Source organism: Taudactylus pleione, unplaced genomic scaffold (assembly GCF_031769625.1).
Source record: "Taudactylus pleione unplaced genomic scaffold, aTauple2 ptg000110l, whole genome shotgun sequence".
NCBI lineage: Eukaryota > Metazoa > Chordata > Amphibia > Anura > Myobatrachidae > Taudactylus > Taudactylus pleione.
The window spans coordinates 65,141-84,334 of record NW_028284512.1 but is presented as its reverse complement, the minus strand read 5'-3'; the positions used below and the strand labels follow the sequence as shown (position 1 = coordinate 84,334).

General features: G+C 43.4%; 1 protein-coding gene across 1 annotated transcript in view; it reads right to left on the bottom strand.

Annotated features, from left to right (window-relative positions):
* NEK6 (NIMA related kinase 6) overlaps window positions 1-19,194 on the bottom strand; it is a 91,288-nt gene that overhangs the window by 30,977 nt on the left and 41,117 nt on the right. Inside the window, exons 4-7 of the mRNA XM_088471087.1 lie at window positions 13,990-14,052; window positions 9,506-9,616; window positions 4,638-4,746; window positions 844-951 (exon numbers count right to left, since the gene is read on the bottom strand). Of these exons, the coding sequence (XP_088327213.1) occupies window positions 844-951; window positions 4,638-4,746; window positions 9,506-9,616; window positions 13,990-14,052 (391 nt within the window). The remainder of the gene's footprint in view (window positions 1-843; window positions 952-4,637; window positions 4,747-9,505; window positions 9,617-13,989; window positions 14,053-19,194) is intronic.

Genomic DNA, 19,194 nt, shown 5'->3' with positions numbered 1-19,194 from the left:
GATGGCCAATACAAAAATCAGTACTGTAAGGCGGATATCAGTGGGGTGTGGTATAGAAGATCGACAGTGTCTAGATAGACACTCAATACATCAACAGATGGTAGACAGACAATAGGTCGACAGGGAAAAAGGTCGAAAAGGGACAAATGTCAACACTTTATTTTTTTTATTTAAACCTAATCTTCAACCTAACCCTCCCACTAGCGCCTAACCCTCCCCCTGGTGCCTAACCCTCCCCCTGGTGCCTTAACCCTAACCCTCCCGCTGGTGCCTAACCCTCCCACTAGTGCCTAACCCTAACCCTCCCCCTGGTGCCTAACCCTCCCCCTAGTGCCTTAACCCTAACCCTCCCGCTGGTGCCTAACCCTCCCACTAGTGCCTAACCCTCCCCCTGGTGCCTAACCCTCCCCCTAGTGCCTTAACCCTAACCCTCCCGCTGGTGCCTATACCCTCCCGATTCCCCCCCCCGGGTGCCTAACCCTCCCCCTGGTGCCTAACCCTAACCCTCCCCCTGGTGCCTAACCCTCCCCCTGGTGTCTAACCCTCCCCTTCCGCAGCCTAGCCCTTACCCCCCAGGAAGTGCCCAACCATAAAAAAGTTAAAAACATATGTCTACCATTTGTCAATCAACCATTTGTCCCTGGCGACTATCTGTCAACAGGGACTTTTTGTTACTGTCGTCCGTCTGTTGTCAACCTATTGAGTGTCTATCTAGACAATGTTGATCTTTAATCTAGATAGCCAGCCAGTGTTCCTCAGTGGTTTTACATCTTATGAGATCTGTATAGCCGGTTTCATATGAGATTTCTGCAAAACAAGCAGAGAGAAGACAAAATACCGTACCCAAGGAATGTGCCGCGGTGGTTTTGGAGCTGAAGAATCGGCCAAGGCCAAGGTCTCCTAATTTCACGACTCCGGTGGCCGTTATAAAGACATTTGCAGGTTTTATATCTGTGGAAGAACAAATACTATTTATACACTTTACTTTAGGCATGAATTGTCAAAGGTTAGCATCATGTACAGCATCACATACTGGGCTGATCAAGATGTGCGCCTGTAGCCTAGATACTGGGGAAAGGCGACTTACTGCGCCAAACGGAAGGCAGACCATGAAGATCTCCTCGTACTAGTAGCTATGCAATTACATTTCTGACGCTACAGAATTTGGGAGGAACCCTCTACAAGTTGGTCATAAATAAGCGGGAACAACATATGAATAAAAATACTAGATTAGTCTCATGGTTAATTATCTGTTCTACCAGATCTCGCTGTTACAGATGTCAATATACAATGCAACTTCTGCATTCTAAAGACACGTGATTCAACAGAATATATAGATTCAGTACACACTTCTGACAATCTTAATACAGTAAATACATTAATACTGTTATCTGCATCAGTCAGCTTTTTGGCATTTCTCTTCCAAAAGGTCATGTAAAAAGTTTCTTAAATAACAACTAAACGCTAAAAAAATAAAAAAAATCCTCAAACACAACTTGTTTGCTGCTAAAAATATGACCACGTTTGCTCTTTTCTCACAAACTGCCAACTGTAAACCACAGTGGCTTCAGTTCCATTACTGGCCCTCCACAGTCCAACACTATATGGAGTCCATATTATGGACACATTATGCTAAAGCAATAAAACAAACAAAAAGTACAAACAATGGCCAGTCTTCTAACATTAAGTTCAGTGCACTGTGTTTGGAACGAAAGCTTGATGGCCCCAACGGTCTGGCCCCACAACTGGCTTAAATGCGTCTGATACAGAACACACACCAAGGCACTGCACATCGGTTACTCCCATTCATACGCTAAAATGACATCTTGGCCAAGCCTCCCTGCCCATATCCACCAATCAGTGCACAGCATTTCTTTTACCTAGTAGACTGCAGGCCATTCACTCAACTTAGGTGTCTGCATTTTCTCCTCACCGTGACCCACAGAGTGATATGAAAAGCTCTGCTTCCCATGCATAAGGCTTTCCTCTCATTCCGTGTTAACTGAAAACTCATGACATTCATGTGATGGGATGCTGGTTCATTCCATAACACTCACACTAGAATTCCTTCTGGGTTCTAAATTCAGTGAATCTGTTACAGTCGTGCATTACCACTATGTTAGTAGTCACTGTGAATTTGTGAACACCAGTTAAATATTTTGCATACAAATATTTTGCATAGCAAAAATAGAGAATAGGGGTAAACCAGCATACATTCCTGGATTCTATAATTACACCAATTTTAAGCATTTATGTTTTTCTACTGTACTTATAGGGGCCCCTCTGCTTTACATTGATACGGTTACTTCTTCTGTAACATGTATATCTGACTGTAGAGGTCTGTGCAGCACGCAATGTGCAGAGGAGCATCAGATCGCATTATGTGACCAGCGCAATGATGTGTTAATGCAAACCAGATACGTAAACCTATGGCTGAGATCAGAATTACTAGGAAGAGGACCACAGGGAGGGAAAGTGCACCGGTTGAGAAGACCACCTGTTTCCCTCCACTGTTGTAAGGGAAGACTTTTGGTACTATATTACTCTGGTTCCTGTACATTAGAAGCTGGCTTAGATAACTTTCACAGAAAACACGTACATCTCCATGAAGCCATGTGTCCCAATGCCCTAAACACAAGCAAAACAAAAAAACTCTGATCGATGCCTTTGTATTCAACACTTCACAGCTGTGATGTGCCAAGACTTTTATAAAAGAATCAAAACAACATCACCCTCTGACAGTTTCATCAGGTCCAATCAGAGCCAGGCTTCAAAGGACGGATGAAACAAAATGTTCAGAGGTAACAGGATGAGGAGTAAGGGAGAGGAAAAAAAACCACGGAGGAAGATATTGCTTAACCAGCTCAGTGCTGTCAATGTGCAACATGGTACATTAGTTTACAGCTTGGGATCTAAGCATCATGAAACACTGTGATGGTTAGAAGTTCATCTTGCATTGGAGAAGGTGGTGGGGGAATAAAACTTTTTAGTTTCAACGTGACTCAAATAAGTATATTTATCTATAACACACTTTCTTTGCACTCATTTTGAAACACAAGTATGAATACACAATAATCACAATAAAATAGGCAGCACCTGCAGACAGACCTCCTGTAAGGAATAGATCTGAATAGTCATATGACATCCAACATGTCCAGAAGGCGCCAAGGGGGTAAAATTCATAAATTTGAACAATAGAAAGCTGCATGTCACCCTAGAAGCAAATACCTGATTGTGTACTAGATGTGCCCTTCACCACACACATTGCCAGCCTGTGTCCTTCACCACACACATTGCCAGCCTGTGCCCTTCACCACACACATTGCCAGCCTGTGCCCTTCACCACACACATTGCCAGCCTGTGCCCTTCACCACACACATTGCCAGCCTACCCTCCACACACATTGCCAGCCTGCGCCCTCCCACCACACACACTGCCAGACTGTGCCCTCCCATCGCACACACTGCCAGACTGTGCCCTCCCATCACACACATTGTCAGCCTGTGCCCTTCACCACACACATTGCCAGGCTGTGCCCTTCACCACACACATTGCCAGCCTGTGCCTATCAAACACATTGCCAGGCCGTGCCCTTCACCACACACATTGCCAGCCTGTGCCCTCCACCACACAGCCAGCCTGCCCTCCACAAACATTGCCAGCCTGCGCCCTCCCATCACACACTGTCAGACGGTGCCCTCCCATCACACACACTGCCAGCCAATGCCCTCTCACTAATTTAACAGTACATAAGGAATCAGCAGTAAATGTCACCAAGAAAAGCACTGGAGTGGAGGCTTTCAAGCACAGCCTCTTCCACCATAGAGGGAAAGACGTGATCCCGGTAGGCGCGGACGTGTTCCAGTCACCCGGGTACAAAATTAAAATTTTTCATGGTGACAGATGGACAGAGATATGAGATGACTACAGAGCTACTATAGCGCACGCTATACTATGACCAGAAAACACTTCTGCAATAACAGTAGATTTTGGACTTTCCAATATGAGTGAAGAACTGCTTGCAGAATGGGAGGAATGCAGTTACCAGTTCCACAGCCAAAATGTTGACACTCAGAACAGGGACGGTGGGCGATTGAGTCCATACCACTGACCTGTTAATAATGAGATTTAAAGCATTTTAACAATGCCTGCTTTATTACTATAAACATAATGCTTATTCAGTCATGTTTGAAGTTGCAAACTCTACACTGTTAAAATATTAACAGGTCGGCATTACGGGACCCTGTTCTGAGTGCTGACATTATTGTACTGTTGTGCAACAAAAATCACTACAATAAACCGTCCATGTGCATCAACAAGTTTATTCTGCCCCAGCAACTTTATTTGGTTGTAGATTAAGTTTTATGACCCAGACCATATAGCGCTGAAATAGAGAGAACCTCTGCTTCTCCGGCACGTCTGCCAGAGCTCTCTTATATCATCTACTATAAATATGTCATTTACTCCCAACCAAACAATCTTGAAAACATACTTACTCATCCCATATGCACACATGTATCTGTGTCAAATTAGCTTCTGATATGATTTGTGATCAGCAGCTGTATACAGTAACCAGGGGAGGGTCGCTGAATGTACCCTATGGGACACACAGGCCATGGCTGGATGGTAAGATTACCTCTGTGCATGATCCGGCGGGAATGCATATGTTCCACAGCACTGCACAACTGCACAAAGTACTTCCATACCGTCCTCTCTGGTATTAAACGCTTCTGTTTCTTAAAGTACTGTGACGAGAAGACAAAAAGAAACCAATGTTACCAGGAGGGAGGGAGGTGGGTGTGTGGAAATTTGGGGTGCAAATGTGAAAAGTAACACAATATAGCCGGTATACAGCGTGAAAGAGGGAATTATGCAAATGTTAGAGGACAAAACAAGGCAATGTTGGGCTTTGTAAAGGTAGCAACATGTTTGGGTGTGTACAGATGAATGAAGGGATAAATATTACAGGACAGGAAGAGTATAAAGCATTCACACTGTACAGGGTGTGAATAAGCATAATGGATAATAAGATTTATATGGATTCCATTCATATTGTTTTGTAATGTTTAAACTCATTGTGTGAGGTCCTAAATACACCTGGAGATACAGACACCAGTAATGTAGGAAGAACATAAGGTAGGGCGCAGTACAGAAAGAGAAGGAAGACCGCAAATACATATTGGAAAGAAATGAATGATTAAGAAGAGACAGGATACAAAGGAAAGATGAAGGAAAGTCACAGAATACAGAAGAATAAAGGAGGAGGGGGGGAGGGGACAATCAATATTCCTTAGTTTTATGTTCTGATGTAGCGGAGCTCATTTCCCACACTCATTGATTTGATGTTGCGGAACAAAACTGGGTCTGACAGGTGGAGATTCCGTCTCATTGTAATGAACATCTCTTGTCTTAATTACCTTGAACAACATATTTAACGCCTCAGAACCACAAACTGTGACAAATGGAGCATTTGCCTGAAGCAAACTCTGGAACAGCTTCTTTAAACATACTCTGAACTTGTATAGAAATGGAAGAGCTCGCTAGAGCTGCTGAAAAGGTATTCTCTGTACTTCACAAGTTATTGTGTATCACTACATACATACACGAGTTATCTGCTGCAGTGAGAAGTGATGGGGCCCATACATCTGAGATAGATTGGGGCAATTCAGTATTGTGCAGATGACACTGTGCGTATGGGGTTCGCCAGTTGCAGATTCTGTTCAAAAAGTGATTGGAATCAGTAAATCAGGGTCAACGTGTTGGATTTCACCGACCTGTCAGAGCTGTGGATTGCTAGGGGGTAAATTTACTATAGTAAGAGTTTTTAGAAATGGAGATGTTGCCCATAGCAACCAATCAGATTCTAGATATCTTCTAGAAGGTTCTAGTTAACTGTTAAGTAGAATATGATTGGGTGCTATGGGCAACATCTCAACTTCCAGAAACTCTCACTTTAGTACATTTACCCCTTAGTATAAGGTAATGATCAGCTGACCTCTACTAGTAAGATGAGGAGCCTCTCTCGATTGGCAGATTCCTTTCTTTGGTGAAAATGTTCTGCAAATCACTGGAAACTATCTGTAAGGTATGGGTGCAGATTAGTGGATTGAGGAATAGTGTATTCAAGGGGAAAAAAAAAAAGAATTGTTGAATAATTTTTTCCTGATTGCTGGTGTATGGGCCCCATAATCTATAGCGTTCCTGCTAGGCTGTTTTGGCGGGGCTCCGCGTCCTGCCCGATTCTCTAAAGTGCAGAATGTGCCCTGCCCCTCTTGGCGGCGCCCCGCTAAAACATCCTGCGGGTGCCGTCAACACCTGCAGGCCGCAGTGCCCGGCGAGTGGGTAAATAGCAGTGCAGCGATCCCCTCTGGTGAATGGATGCCAGGTGAATGCGTCCGGCATCTATTCACTGAGATAGGAGCGCTTGGGGGCAGCCTGGCATGTCAGCAAGTGCCAGGCACACCCCCAAGAGTGAGGAGTTCTCATGGCCACGCCCCCATGAGTACTCCTTTCTAGGTTTGGCGCCCTGCCCGTTGCTGGACCTAGAATGAACACTAATCTATATACAGTCAGGTGCATAAATATTGGGACATTGACAGAATTTTCATATTTTGGACTCTATTCACCACCACAATGGCTTTGAAATGAAACAAACAAGATGTGCTTTAACTGCAGACTTTCAGATTTAATTTGAGGGTAATTACATCCAAATCAGGTGAACGGTGTAGGAATTACAACGGTTTCTATATGTGCCTCCCACTTTTTAAGGGGCCAAAAGTAATGGGACTATCAACGCAAAAGCTATTTCATGGACAGGTGTGGGCTATTCCCTCGTTATTTCATTATCAATTAAGCAGGTAAAAGGTCTGGAGTTGATTCTAGGTGTGACATTTGCATTTGGAATCTGTTGCTGTCGACTCTCAATATGAGATCCAAAGAGCTGTCACTATCAGTGAAGCAAGCCATCATTAGGCTGAAAAATCAAAACAAACCCATCAGAGAGAAAGCAAAAACATTAGGTGTGGCCAAATCAACTGTTTGGAACATTCTTAAAAAGAAAGAATGCACCGAAGAGCTCAGCAACACCAAACGACCCGGAAGACCACGGAAAACAACTGTGGTGGATGACAGAAGAATTATTTCCCTGGTGAAGAAAAACCCCTTCATAACATTTGGCCAAATCAAGAACACTCTCCAGGAGGTAGGTGTATATGTGTCAAAGTCAACAATCAAGAGAAGACTTCACAAGAGTGAATATAGAGGGTTCACCACAAGATGTAAACCATGGTGAGCCACAAAAACAGGAAGACCATATTAGAGTTTGCTAAACAACATCTAAAAAAGCCATTACAGTTCTGGAACAACATCCTATGGACAGATGAGACAAAGATCAACTTGTACCAGAGTGATGGGAAGAGAAGAGTATGGAGAAGGAAAGGAACTGCTCATGATCCAAAACATACCACCTCATCAGTGAAGCATGGTGGTGGTAGTGTCATGGTGTGGGCATGTATGGCTGCCAATGGAACTGGTTCCCTTGTATTTATTGATGATGTGACTGCTGACAAAAGCAGCAGAATGAGTTCTGAAGTGTTTCGGGCAATATTATATACTCATATTCAGTCAAATGCTTCAGAACTCATTGGACGGCGCTTCACAGTGCAGATGGACAATGACCCGAGGCATTCTGCAATAGCAACCAAAGAGATTTTTAAGGCTAAAAAGTGGAATGTTATGCAATGGCCAAGTCAATCCCCTGACCTGAATACGATTGAGCATGCATTTCACTTGATGAAGACAAAACTGAAGGGAAAATGCCCAAGAACAAGCAGGAACTGAAGACATTTGCAGTAGAGGCCTGGCAGAGCATCACCATGGATGAAACCCAGCGTCTGGTGATATCTATGCATTCCAGACTTCAGGCTGTAATTGCCTGCAAAGGATTTGCAACAAAGTATTAAAAAGTGAAAGTTAGATTTAGGATTGTTTAGTTTGTCCCGTTACTTTTGGCCCCTTAAAAAGTGGGAGGCACATATAGAAATCGTAGTAATTCCTACACCGTTCACCTGATTTGGATGTAATTACCCTCAAATTAAATCTGAAAGTCTGCAGTTAAAGCACATCTTGTTTGTTTCATTTCAAAGCCATTGTGGTGGTGAATAGAGGCCAAAATATGAAAATTCTGTCAATGTCCCAATATTTATGCACCTGACTGTATAGTTACTCAAAATTTTCAAGGACGGGTGGATTTCATTATATTAATACCATGGCCAAGTCACGGCAAGCGTAATAGGACATACTACTGGTATGCAGAATGTAAGTACATTTATTAAAAATCCATACTCTAGGGTTGCATTGAGTATATACTTTCAGGTAATTCGTACCATGCGCCACAAAAGTGATCAACCAAACGTATTTTCGCCATTCACATCTTATGCTGGCCATATACTGTCAGATCAAACTCACCATCAGGCAGTCAGACCAATTATCTGACTTTGCCCAAATCTTCGCAACTATCGGGCATGCTGAAAGTTTTTTCATGCCCTACAGACCGATAATTGGTGCTGGGCTGCGGCCATGCACTGTGCAATGATCGGCCCGATAAGTGGATAATTGGGCTAGATAACGGTGCAGTGTATGGCCACCTTTAGACTGAACAAGTGCCTCAATCTAGTGACTGCTGGAGTGAGAAATGTCACTTAAAGGAGGATGCCATGTTATCTGTGCAATCAGGGGAACGTACATAAAGCTTGGGAGGCCAGGATGTAGCGGCAGCAGGGATCATATGCAATAGATGGCAGTGTGTGCCACATGAGTGTGTTCAGATCGTTTACCATAGAATCACACACTGACAATGAGGCTTTCCTTTTAGTTTACAAGGTCAAACATACAGAATTGGACTCATAAGAAATATGGGGATGTAGTTACCATCCCGGCAGTATGTACGCTGGACTAGAATCCATTGCAGACTGCATTTCTGAGTCGATATTACCATATGCAATGCAACATGATTAGTTCTTAAAGGTCTCATAATGGTTGAATACATCTATCAACAAAGTACAGTAGGCTCTCTGCTATCACAGCACGTTCCTTATGCCTCAGGTAGCATTGCCATTAGTCACTGTAAGATCTGCACATCTTCCAAGGCATGCAGGAAAGATGTGAGCAATTGCAGTTCATTAGAATCAGCACTTGAAAACAGGATGTTCATGCTTAAAAACAAATTTCCCTGCCGAGCTAGAAGTACCTATTGTCAGTCTTTAAGTGAATGGTATCTCAACTGTTAAAGTGCAAGTTGAGGCAATTCTTCAACATGATGATCGTACAGTGGAATATGTCGGGATTACATCTTTTATCCTCTAAGTTCACACAAAGGTAGGAAACTAACAAAAGTGCTTTTCTATTTATCTATATACTTTGTCATAAACCCATATAGAACACTTAGAACACAAATTCCACATCTGTAAAAGAAAAACAAAAAAACCTCAGCCTTATGGTCCTTACTTTAATCATTTGAGAGAGATCTCCAGCATCTGCCAGCTCCAGGACTATGTTCAACTCATTGTTTTCAATAAACGAGTCCAGATACTTAATAACGTTGGGGTGGTTCAATTGCTGCAGGACAAAACACAAACCCAGAGACGGATGATGAACAGGAGCAGCAGAACATGACGGCAAGAGACAACGTTACAGGGATATGGTATGAGAGAACTGTGCATGACTCCTGACTAACGGTATTACTATTTCATCTCTCAGTTTATTATGACTAGCTCTAAAGCACAAAGTGCTACTATTTATCAGCGTGTCTGTATATACTGCACGTATATATCTACTAAAAGGGCTTATGCTGGCCACACACACAGCGATATTTTACCCGATCTGGCCGATTCCGACACATTGGAACGACAGATCGTGTAAAATATGGCCAAATCCTGAGTAAATCGTGAGTCCCCACTCACGATCACGATGTGATGTGCGTCCCCACTGGTCGCACATCGCATCGTCAGATCTGCCGTGCCGTAGGGCAGATCTGACAATCTAGGACACGATGCACTGTGAAAGATTGGACACCAAATCGTGTGCAGAGCTGCCGGGGAGAGTTTCAACGGAAATCGTACATATCGGCTGATCGTGAGCACATCGCCATGTGTGTGGCCAGCATAATTCACTTGGAGATTTCTAGAGCATTTGCGCATAGTGCATTTTCAATTGTGATTTACCAAAACAATGCGTTTCTCACAGCAATCCCCAATCCCACTGAAAACTACAGTAAAGTTATAGTGGTTAAATAATAATTAAAAAAAAAAACAAGTTGCAAATAGAAACACCCATGATGCCACATATGGCTGTTAAGTTTTGCAATTTGGTCTTAAGTGTCCCAACCACATGACACCACAGACTGAAATGACTGTCGGTACAACAACTCTGTTCATTGGACAAAAAAGGGTTCTGAACGCAGGCCATTGAAAGCAAGTGTGGCCTACGAGCCCCAGATGTATCTTACATTACTTCTGTTTAGGACCAGCGAGGGAGGTCTGGACAACAAGGTGGAGGCAGCTGAGGACTTCATGTAACATGTAGCTAGTAATTTGGGGCATTCAATGCACAATGTTGGTAGCATCCAAGCTGCAGGTTAATAACATTTTGTCTAAGAATGGTCTCAGAGAGTTCAAGTTATGCTCTATCTGCCCTCCAACCACATATGAACTTGGAATTTGGAACTTTTTTTGTTAATGGTAAAATTCTTCAGTAAGTCTAGAGGCTCAGAGGTTATCGTTTTGCAATGCGTGGTTTGCATTAAATAGGGGCTCTGCCTGTAATATATAGGGGCAGAATCAAATAGCTGCGGGACTTACTGCAGGGTTTTACCTCCCAGGTTAAGTGCTGGAGCTATTCAATTACTACCTGGAGCTATGCAGTTACCGCCTGCGGTAAGCCCGCGATTAGGGTTCTGTCCAATGAATGTTATACAGCTTACTATTATCTGACTATTGCATAGCATTGTTATTTTCGGTAACATTTTTCGTGTGGGTTGTTTTATATCTGCATATTCTTTGCAGTGAAGCTTGATTGCAAAATGCTAATACTATACCTGTACTATAAGTGTATCACCATTTTTTTTATTGTTCATGTAACGCAAAACAAAACCATTCCTTTTGCTAATTAGTCGTCATTCATAAAATAGGGGTTTTTAACACATTTGTTCATGTCAACATCTCTATAAAGCTGAATAAAAAAAAAAAAAATAGTCAAGATGGGATCCGTCAATTAACAGAAGTGGAGCTGAACATATCACTTTGACAAGTTATTTTCTCTCAAGCACTAAGCGGGGATGCTGACAGATACACCGAAGCTGCTCTCACCACCCCCCTTCTCTCAAGTATATAGATCATTAAACCTTGAACCATTATGTGTTAAAGCATGAAGCAAGGGGCCATCCACCTGCTCTGTTCTCCCACAAACTGCTGACCTTGTATTGCATTAAACGGTTTCTCGGGAACGCACTTAAAGCTTACATTATTGTTACTTTTGATTTGTTGAGCTACGAGTAAGCTGACTTCCGTGCGCTCTGGGTTTGTATCAGACATAATTTATAAATGCGGACATATTAGAAATGAATGCCCTACAGGCAGTAAAACAGAGCCACGCGCTGCTCATTCGCAACGCAATGTGACTGCTCAGACTGACTCGCCAGATTTTCGAGCTGTTTGATGCTGTGATTTCAGTGTTTAAACTGCAATTTTTCTCTCCGCAGGGATCCTGGCTTTGAGCATACTTGCAAATTTTGAAGTGTGAAATGTTTAAAAAATATATATATTCAGCAAAGCAATGCCCACAGGCAGCTAAACGTCTTTGTGAGATTATTGCCCATAAAATATTAGGAAGATTTGGGAAATTCCAGCCTATTATATCAAATGTGTTTTAAACCAGCTGGATCCTAGAAATGCACATAGTGCATATCAGATTTTATCCAGAACCATGGGAGTTAAAAACAAATAAGAGCTTATGACGAAACTTTCTCACACTGAGCTAGAGAGAAGTATATATTCTCTACACCAAAATCACCACACAAAAACCACGTGCAGGTGAGGCGTGGCCAGCACCGTGACAAAGTACTGGGCTAACAAAGGGTTTGACAGGTTCACAAATACATATTAGAAGTTCAGTATAGCCTGCTAGGAGACCTACAACACCACTTCCAGGCTCCGGTCGCTGTTTCTCATGACTCATTGGGAAAATGATGTTTTTGTGGTGAATTTTATGACAATTAATAAAAGCAAACACACATCTGGTCTGATGCACAGTTGAACGCAAGTGTCTTTATGGAGCGCATCTTGTGTGTTTTCGCTCTGCGCATGCTCTGGGACCAAGCTTGTGCAGCTACGGGCGATGGCAGAGTGGCATACAAGCTATATGCACCCCCACTTGTGACCAAGGAACTGGGCTGTAATGTGGCGTTCGGTGAGGGCATGTAAATGAAATTGCGGGTTGCGCAGAGTTGTGCGTATGCGTAAATATTTCTAGACAGATATTTTGCAACTAGTATAGGGCTGGTGCAAGGGCACATTGATAACGGTGGCTATTAAACCAATTGGACGTATAGGAGTGGCAAGGCCGCAGAAATTGGTGCAATATAAGCATTTACACAGGAGCAATTACAGCCGACTTGTGTTCGACTATGCTTCAGCCCCATTGAGAGAACCAACTCAAATAAATACTCCACATACTGCTGCTACCATTGCACAGTAGTGTGGCCGGGTCCATTATGATTTGTTGATGTTAAAAACGTCGACAATCATACTGTCGACTACATTTTGTAGACTGGTACTGCATGTTAACAGAGTACAAGTCGACTTTGACAAATTCAACATGTTTGGATTTTCGATACCTACTTTCAACCCTAACATTATGGCTATGTAGACATGTCGTATGTCAACATTTTAAGTGTGATGACATGGTGCACGTGTCGACACAGTCATAGTGTCGACACCAGAATGTCAAATTTTACCGTCTCGTCTATATTGTCATTGTCTGCTGACTGCAGAGCGTGTGGCTAGGCCACAGAAGCAATACACACTGTTCATGGTTATTCCTGCATTTCAAACAGTGTCAAAGAGCATTTTTAGCCCATTCGGCTATTAATTAAGACTTTTCATGCTGCTTTCACTGTGTCATGGGAGCAGGCAACAGCGATGGATGCCACCCTGTGAAAAATCTCTTTGGTATGCTAGTCTATGAATGTAACTAAATAAGATGACCAATTACTTTTGATATTATAAAGTAAGGTGTTTAAATTACGGTCTGCAAATGAAAGCATTGCTTTATAACTGCAGTTAACAAACAAGAATACAGCACTTCTCCATTGAATTTTATATACCAATTATTACTTAATTAGCTGTAAATAATATTTACAGTGGCGGATTTTACCTAGGGGATGCCATCAAAAAAATCCGCCACCCCCAGTGAGTCCGTAAACAGCCTTCACTGATAGTTTCTCTCCATTGGAAGAGCTACCAGCCAATCACACTCAGGACAGGGACTGCCAGTCCAGGCTGTGATTAACAAAGAGTACTTCCAATAGGAAGCCACTGCTCTGCTTTCGGGCAGCCCTACCCGGCTTCTAGGGGCTACAGTAGATGCAGTCCCTAGAAGCTGGTGTTTTGTGCATGAGCAGTCCCGGAGCCTGACAGATCCATTGCGCAGGAGCCAGAGCCCGGCCACCCCAAGACTGTCTCCTCCTCCACCTCTCCGGACTGCAGTGCAGTATGGGCCTCCCCTCTTGTCCACTGCTGGTATTGAATAACCATACATTTTAAAACTGTAAACAAATTTACAGGTATAAAAGATGCTCATGTACAAACCTCGTTTGTAGGCTGCAATTTATGGGTTAAGTGTAGATACCATTGTCAGATAACAAGTACTGGAGAAACTACAGGAAATAATGTGTGAATATCTGCAGGTGTTCATCACAGAATACAATATCTTACCTTTAAAAGATCAATTTCTTTAATACAGTCTTGTCTGGCTTTGGCATCCATCATTTCAAATATCTGTAAGGGCCAGAGTGGTTTTATTGGACAACAAAAACAATGCAGGGAGTTTATGTACACGAAGGATATTTCCAGACCTGTGCAGTTTGCAGCTATACACACACACACACACACACACACACACACACACACACACACACACAGATAAATAAATTGAAAAAAAAAACTAAAATCTGCTGATGCAATCTGTGTTGATGAATAGACTACATGAGAAAAAGAGAGGAGTCTATATTTACCACAGTAAACATGGGTATACTACTATAACTATTTTAATAACCTATCTCAACAGGTCAAAATGTAAACACATTAATTTGAGCCATGTGCAAAGATATCCACTGTGACATAACTTATTAAGGCCCCAGGCCGCTAACTCACATATATAACATAACCAGCAGGTCAAGTACAGAAATTGTCAACGGACAAGAGAAAGACACTTCTTAGAAGTGGTACCGTAATGGGTGAAAGACAACCACGACATTGGAATGGTGAGGGGGAGTGGTCTCCTATCTGACTTACTGTAAGGTATAGGACAAACTGCAACCATGGTGACATAACATGCAAATACCTCAAAACAAATATCAATATTTTACATATTTTGATCAGCAATGGTGTTTGGATTTTTGTTTTATTACACAGTGTGATGGGTGCTATATCACGATTATCAATAACAATAGTTGGTGGTTGATTCTGCCTTCCTTATATATATATATATATATATGTATAGGTGCGGCATTCTGGGCAAACAATTCCACTCCATGGGGCATCTTATGAGTCAACGTTTCACTGTTTTTAATTAGGGGTGTGCACCGGCCACTTTTCGTGTTTTGTGTTTTGGTTTTGGATCTGGATCTTTCTTCGTGTTTTGGATCTGGATTGGTTTTGCCAAAACCACCCTTGCGTGTTTTGGATCTGTATTTTTTTGAAAAAAAGCATAAAAACAGCTAAAATCACAGAATTTGTAGGTTTTTCTGCTCCTATGCTATTATTAACCTCAATAACCTTAATTTCCACTCATTTCCAGTCTATTCTGAATACCTCACACCTCACAATAGTGTTTTTATGTCCAAAAGGTTGCACCGAGGTAGCTGGATGACTATGCTAAGCGACACAAGTGGGCGGCACAAACACGTGACCCATCTAGGCGTGAAACTGCAGTGGCAGACAGGATGGCATTGAAAAACTAGGCCCCAAACTGTACATAATGCAAAGAAAAAAAAGAGGTGCAAGATGGAATTGTCCTTGGGCCCTCCCACCCACCCTTATGTTGTATAAACAGGACATGCACACTTTAACAAACCAATCATTTCAGCGCCAGGGTCTGCCACACAACTGTGGCTGAAATGATTGGTTCGTTTGGGCCCCCACAAAACAAGCTGGCAATTTATCTGTCCCTGCACAAACTGGCTCTACGGAGGCAAGATGTCATCCTCATCCTCCTCATCCACCGATTCCTCACCCTCTTCAGTGTGTACATCCTCATCCTCACAGAGTATTAATTCGTCCCTGCTGGAACCACAGGTCCCTCTGTACGTTCTGGAGGCTGGTCTCCCTGGAAGAGTTGATAATTCATTTTATGAACATCATCTTCTCCACATTTTGTGGAAGCAACCTCCTACGCCTTTCGCTGACAAGGTTCCCGGCTGCACTAAACACTCTTTCGGAGTACACACTGGAGGGGGGGCAACTCAGGTAAAATAGAGCCAGTTTGTACAGGGACCTCCAAATTGCTTCTTTTTCCTGCCAGTACAGGTACGGACTGTCTGACATGCCTACTTGGATGCTGTCACCGATGTAATCCTTTAACAGACAGACGCACGCTTGTCGCTGCTGCTTTGAGGATTCAAGTGCGGCTACAGCCCACACAATTCACAAAGACAGAAAAAAAAAAGAATATTTTTATTGTTTGTGGAGCACACTTTGAGGGTTACACCACCCTTTAACAGACAGACGCACGCTTGTCGCTGCTGCTTTGAGGATGCAAGTGCGGCTACAGCCCACACAATTCACAAAGACAGAAAAAAGAAGAAGAATATTTTAATTGTTTGTGTAGAACACTTTGAGGTGTCACCACCCTTTAACAGACAGACGCACGCTTGTCGCTGCTGCTTTAAGGATGCAGGTGCGGCTACAGCCCACACATTTCACAAAGACCAAAAAAAAAAAGAACAATATTTTAATTGTTTGTGTAGAACACTTTGAGGTGTCACCACCCTTTAACAGACAGACGCACGCTTGTCGCTGCTGCTTTAAGGATGCAGGTGCGGCTACAGCCCACACAATTCACATAGACAGAAAAAAAAAGAACAATATTTTAATTGTTTGTGTAGAACACTTTGAGGGTGTCACCACCCTTTAACAGACAGACGCACGCTTGTCGCTGCTGCTTTAAGGATGCAGGTGCGGCTACAGCCCACACATTTCACAAAGACCGAAAAAAAAAGAACAATATTTTAATTGTTTGTGTAGAACACTTTGAGGGTGTCACCACCCTTTAACAGACAAACGCACGCTTGTCGCTGCTGCTTTAAGGATGCAGGTGCGGCTACAGCCCACACATTTCACAAAGACCAAAAAAAAAAGAACAATATTTTAATTGTTTGTGTAGCACACTTTGAGGGTGTCACCACCCTTTAACAGACAGACGCACGCTTGTCGCTGCTGCTTTAAGGATGCAGGTGCGGCTACAGCCCACACATTTCACAAAGACCAAAAAAAAAGAACAATATTTTAATTGTTTGTGTAGCACACTTTGAGGGTGTCACCACCCTTTAACAGACAGACGCACGCTTGTTGCTGCTGCTTTAAGGATGCAGGTGCGGCTACAGCCCACACAATTCACAAAGACAGAAAAAAAAAGAACAATATTTTAATTGTTTGTGTAGCACACTTTGAGGGTGTCACCACCCTTTAACAGACAGACGCACGCTTGTCGCTGCTGCTTTGAGGATGCAGGTGGAATCTAGACGGGATTTGGAACCGAGGACACACTACCTCCATCAATTGTCTAAATCCCACTGCACTAATGTCGGATACCGGACGCACGTCTAACACCAACATAGCAGTCAAGGCCTCAGTTATACGTTTTGCTTCAGGATGACTGCTGTCGTACTTCATCCTCATCGCTAGGGACTGTTGGAGGGTCAATTGTTTAGTAAAAGTAGTGATGTTCCTACTTCCTCTCTGGGATGATGAACAACTCCCAGCAGCAGCAACAGCACTAGGAGGAAGTGGTTCTTGATCTTTCCCTATTTTATTTTTATCGGAGAAAGTTTGGTCCTCCATTTATGTTATATTGATATATATACGTGCGACTAAAGCGCACACAAACACAGAAAATATTATTTTATTTTTGCTGGAGAGTAGTGCACTTTGTGGGTTACACCACCCTTTAAGAAATGAGCCAGCCGGCTCTTTACTTATGGGACACAGGCGCACGCTTGGCGCTACTCCTTTGTTGATGCACGTGCAGCCACAGTGCACACAATTCACAAACACAGAAAATAAATTTTTTTTTGGTTTGGACTGGAGTGTACTTTCGGGGGTTACAGCACCCTTAACGGTCAAGCCAGCCGGCCCTTTACTTATGACACAGGCGCACGCTTGGCACTACTTTGTTGATGCACGTGCGGCTACTGCGCACACAATTCACAAACACAGAAAATAATTTTTTTTTTGGTTTGGACTGGAGTGTACTTTCGGGGGTTACAGCACCCTTAACGGTCAAGCCAGCCGGCCCTTTACTTATGACACAGGCGCACGCTTGGCACTACTTTGTTGATGCACGTGCGGCTACTGCGCACACAATTCACAAACACAGAAAATAATTTTTTTTTTGGTTTGGACTGGAGTGTACTTTCGGGGGTTACAGCACCCTTAACGGTCAAGCCAGCCGGCCCTTTACTTATGACACAGGCGCACGCTTGGCACTACTTTGTTGATGCACGTGCGGCTACTGCGCACACAATTCACAAACACAGAAAATAATTTTTTTTTTGGTTTGGACTGGAGTGTACTTTCGGGGGTTACAGCACCCTTAACGGTCAAGCCAGCCGGCCCTTTACTTATGACACAGGCGCACGCTTGGCACTACTTTGTTGATGCACGTGCGGCTACTGCGCACACAATTCACAAACACAGAAAATAATTTTTTTTTTGGTTTGGACTGGAGTGTACTTTCGGGGGTTACAGCACCCTTAACGGTCAAGCCAGCCGGCCCTTTACTTATGACACAGGCGCACGCTTGGCACTACTTTGTTGATGCACGTGCGGCTACTGCGCACACAATTCACAAACACAGAAAATAATTTTTTTTTTGGTTTGGACTGGAGTGTACTTTCGGGGGTTACAGCACCCTTAACGGTCAAGCCAGCCGGCCCTTTACTTATGACACAGGCGCACGCTTGGCACTACTTTGTTGATGCACGTGCGGCTACTGCGCACACAATTCACAAACACAGAAAATATTTTTTTTTTGGTCTGGACTGGAGTGTACTTTCGGGGGTTACAGCACCCTTAACGGTCAAGCCAGCCGGCCCTTTACTTATGACACAGGCGCACGCTTGGCACTACTTTGTTGATGCACGTGCGGCTACTGCGCACACAATTCACAAACACAGAAAATAATTTTTTTTTTGGTTTGGACTGGAGTGTACTTTCGGGGGTTACAGCACCCTTAACGGTCAAGCCAGCCGGCCCTTTACTTATGACACAGGCGCACGCTTGGCACTACTTTGTTGATGCACGTGCGGCTACTGCGCACACAATTCACAAACACAGAAAATATATTATTTTTTTAGCACTTGGGGGGAGCACCCCTGATGGACAGAGCACCCCCTGGACAACACTGCAGCACTCCTTTAGGACTGGGACACTGCACAGGACTTTGGAGTGGACACAGCCCCTATGGAGAACTGACTGCACAACACAGTCCAGCCAGCCCCTATGGACTTTGAAGTAGTGGACACAGCCCCTATTAACAACAGCAGCACAGCACAACACAGCCAGCCCCTATGGACTTTGAAGTAGTGGACAACAGCAGCACTACACTACACTACACTACACAGCCCTAACTCCCACCCTCCCTCTTCACTGTCCACAGCCGAGTGAGAAAATGGCGCCGACGTGGGTACCTTATATAGGATC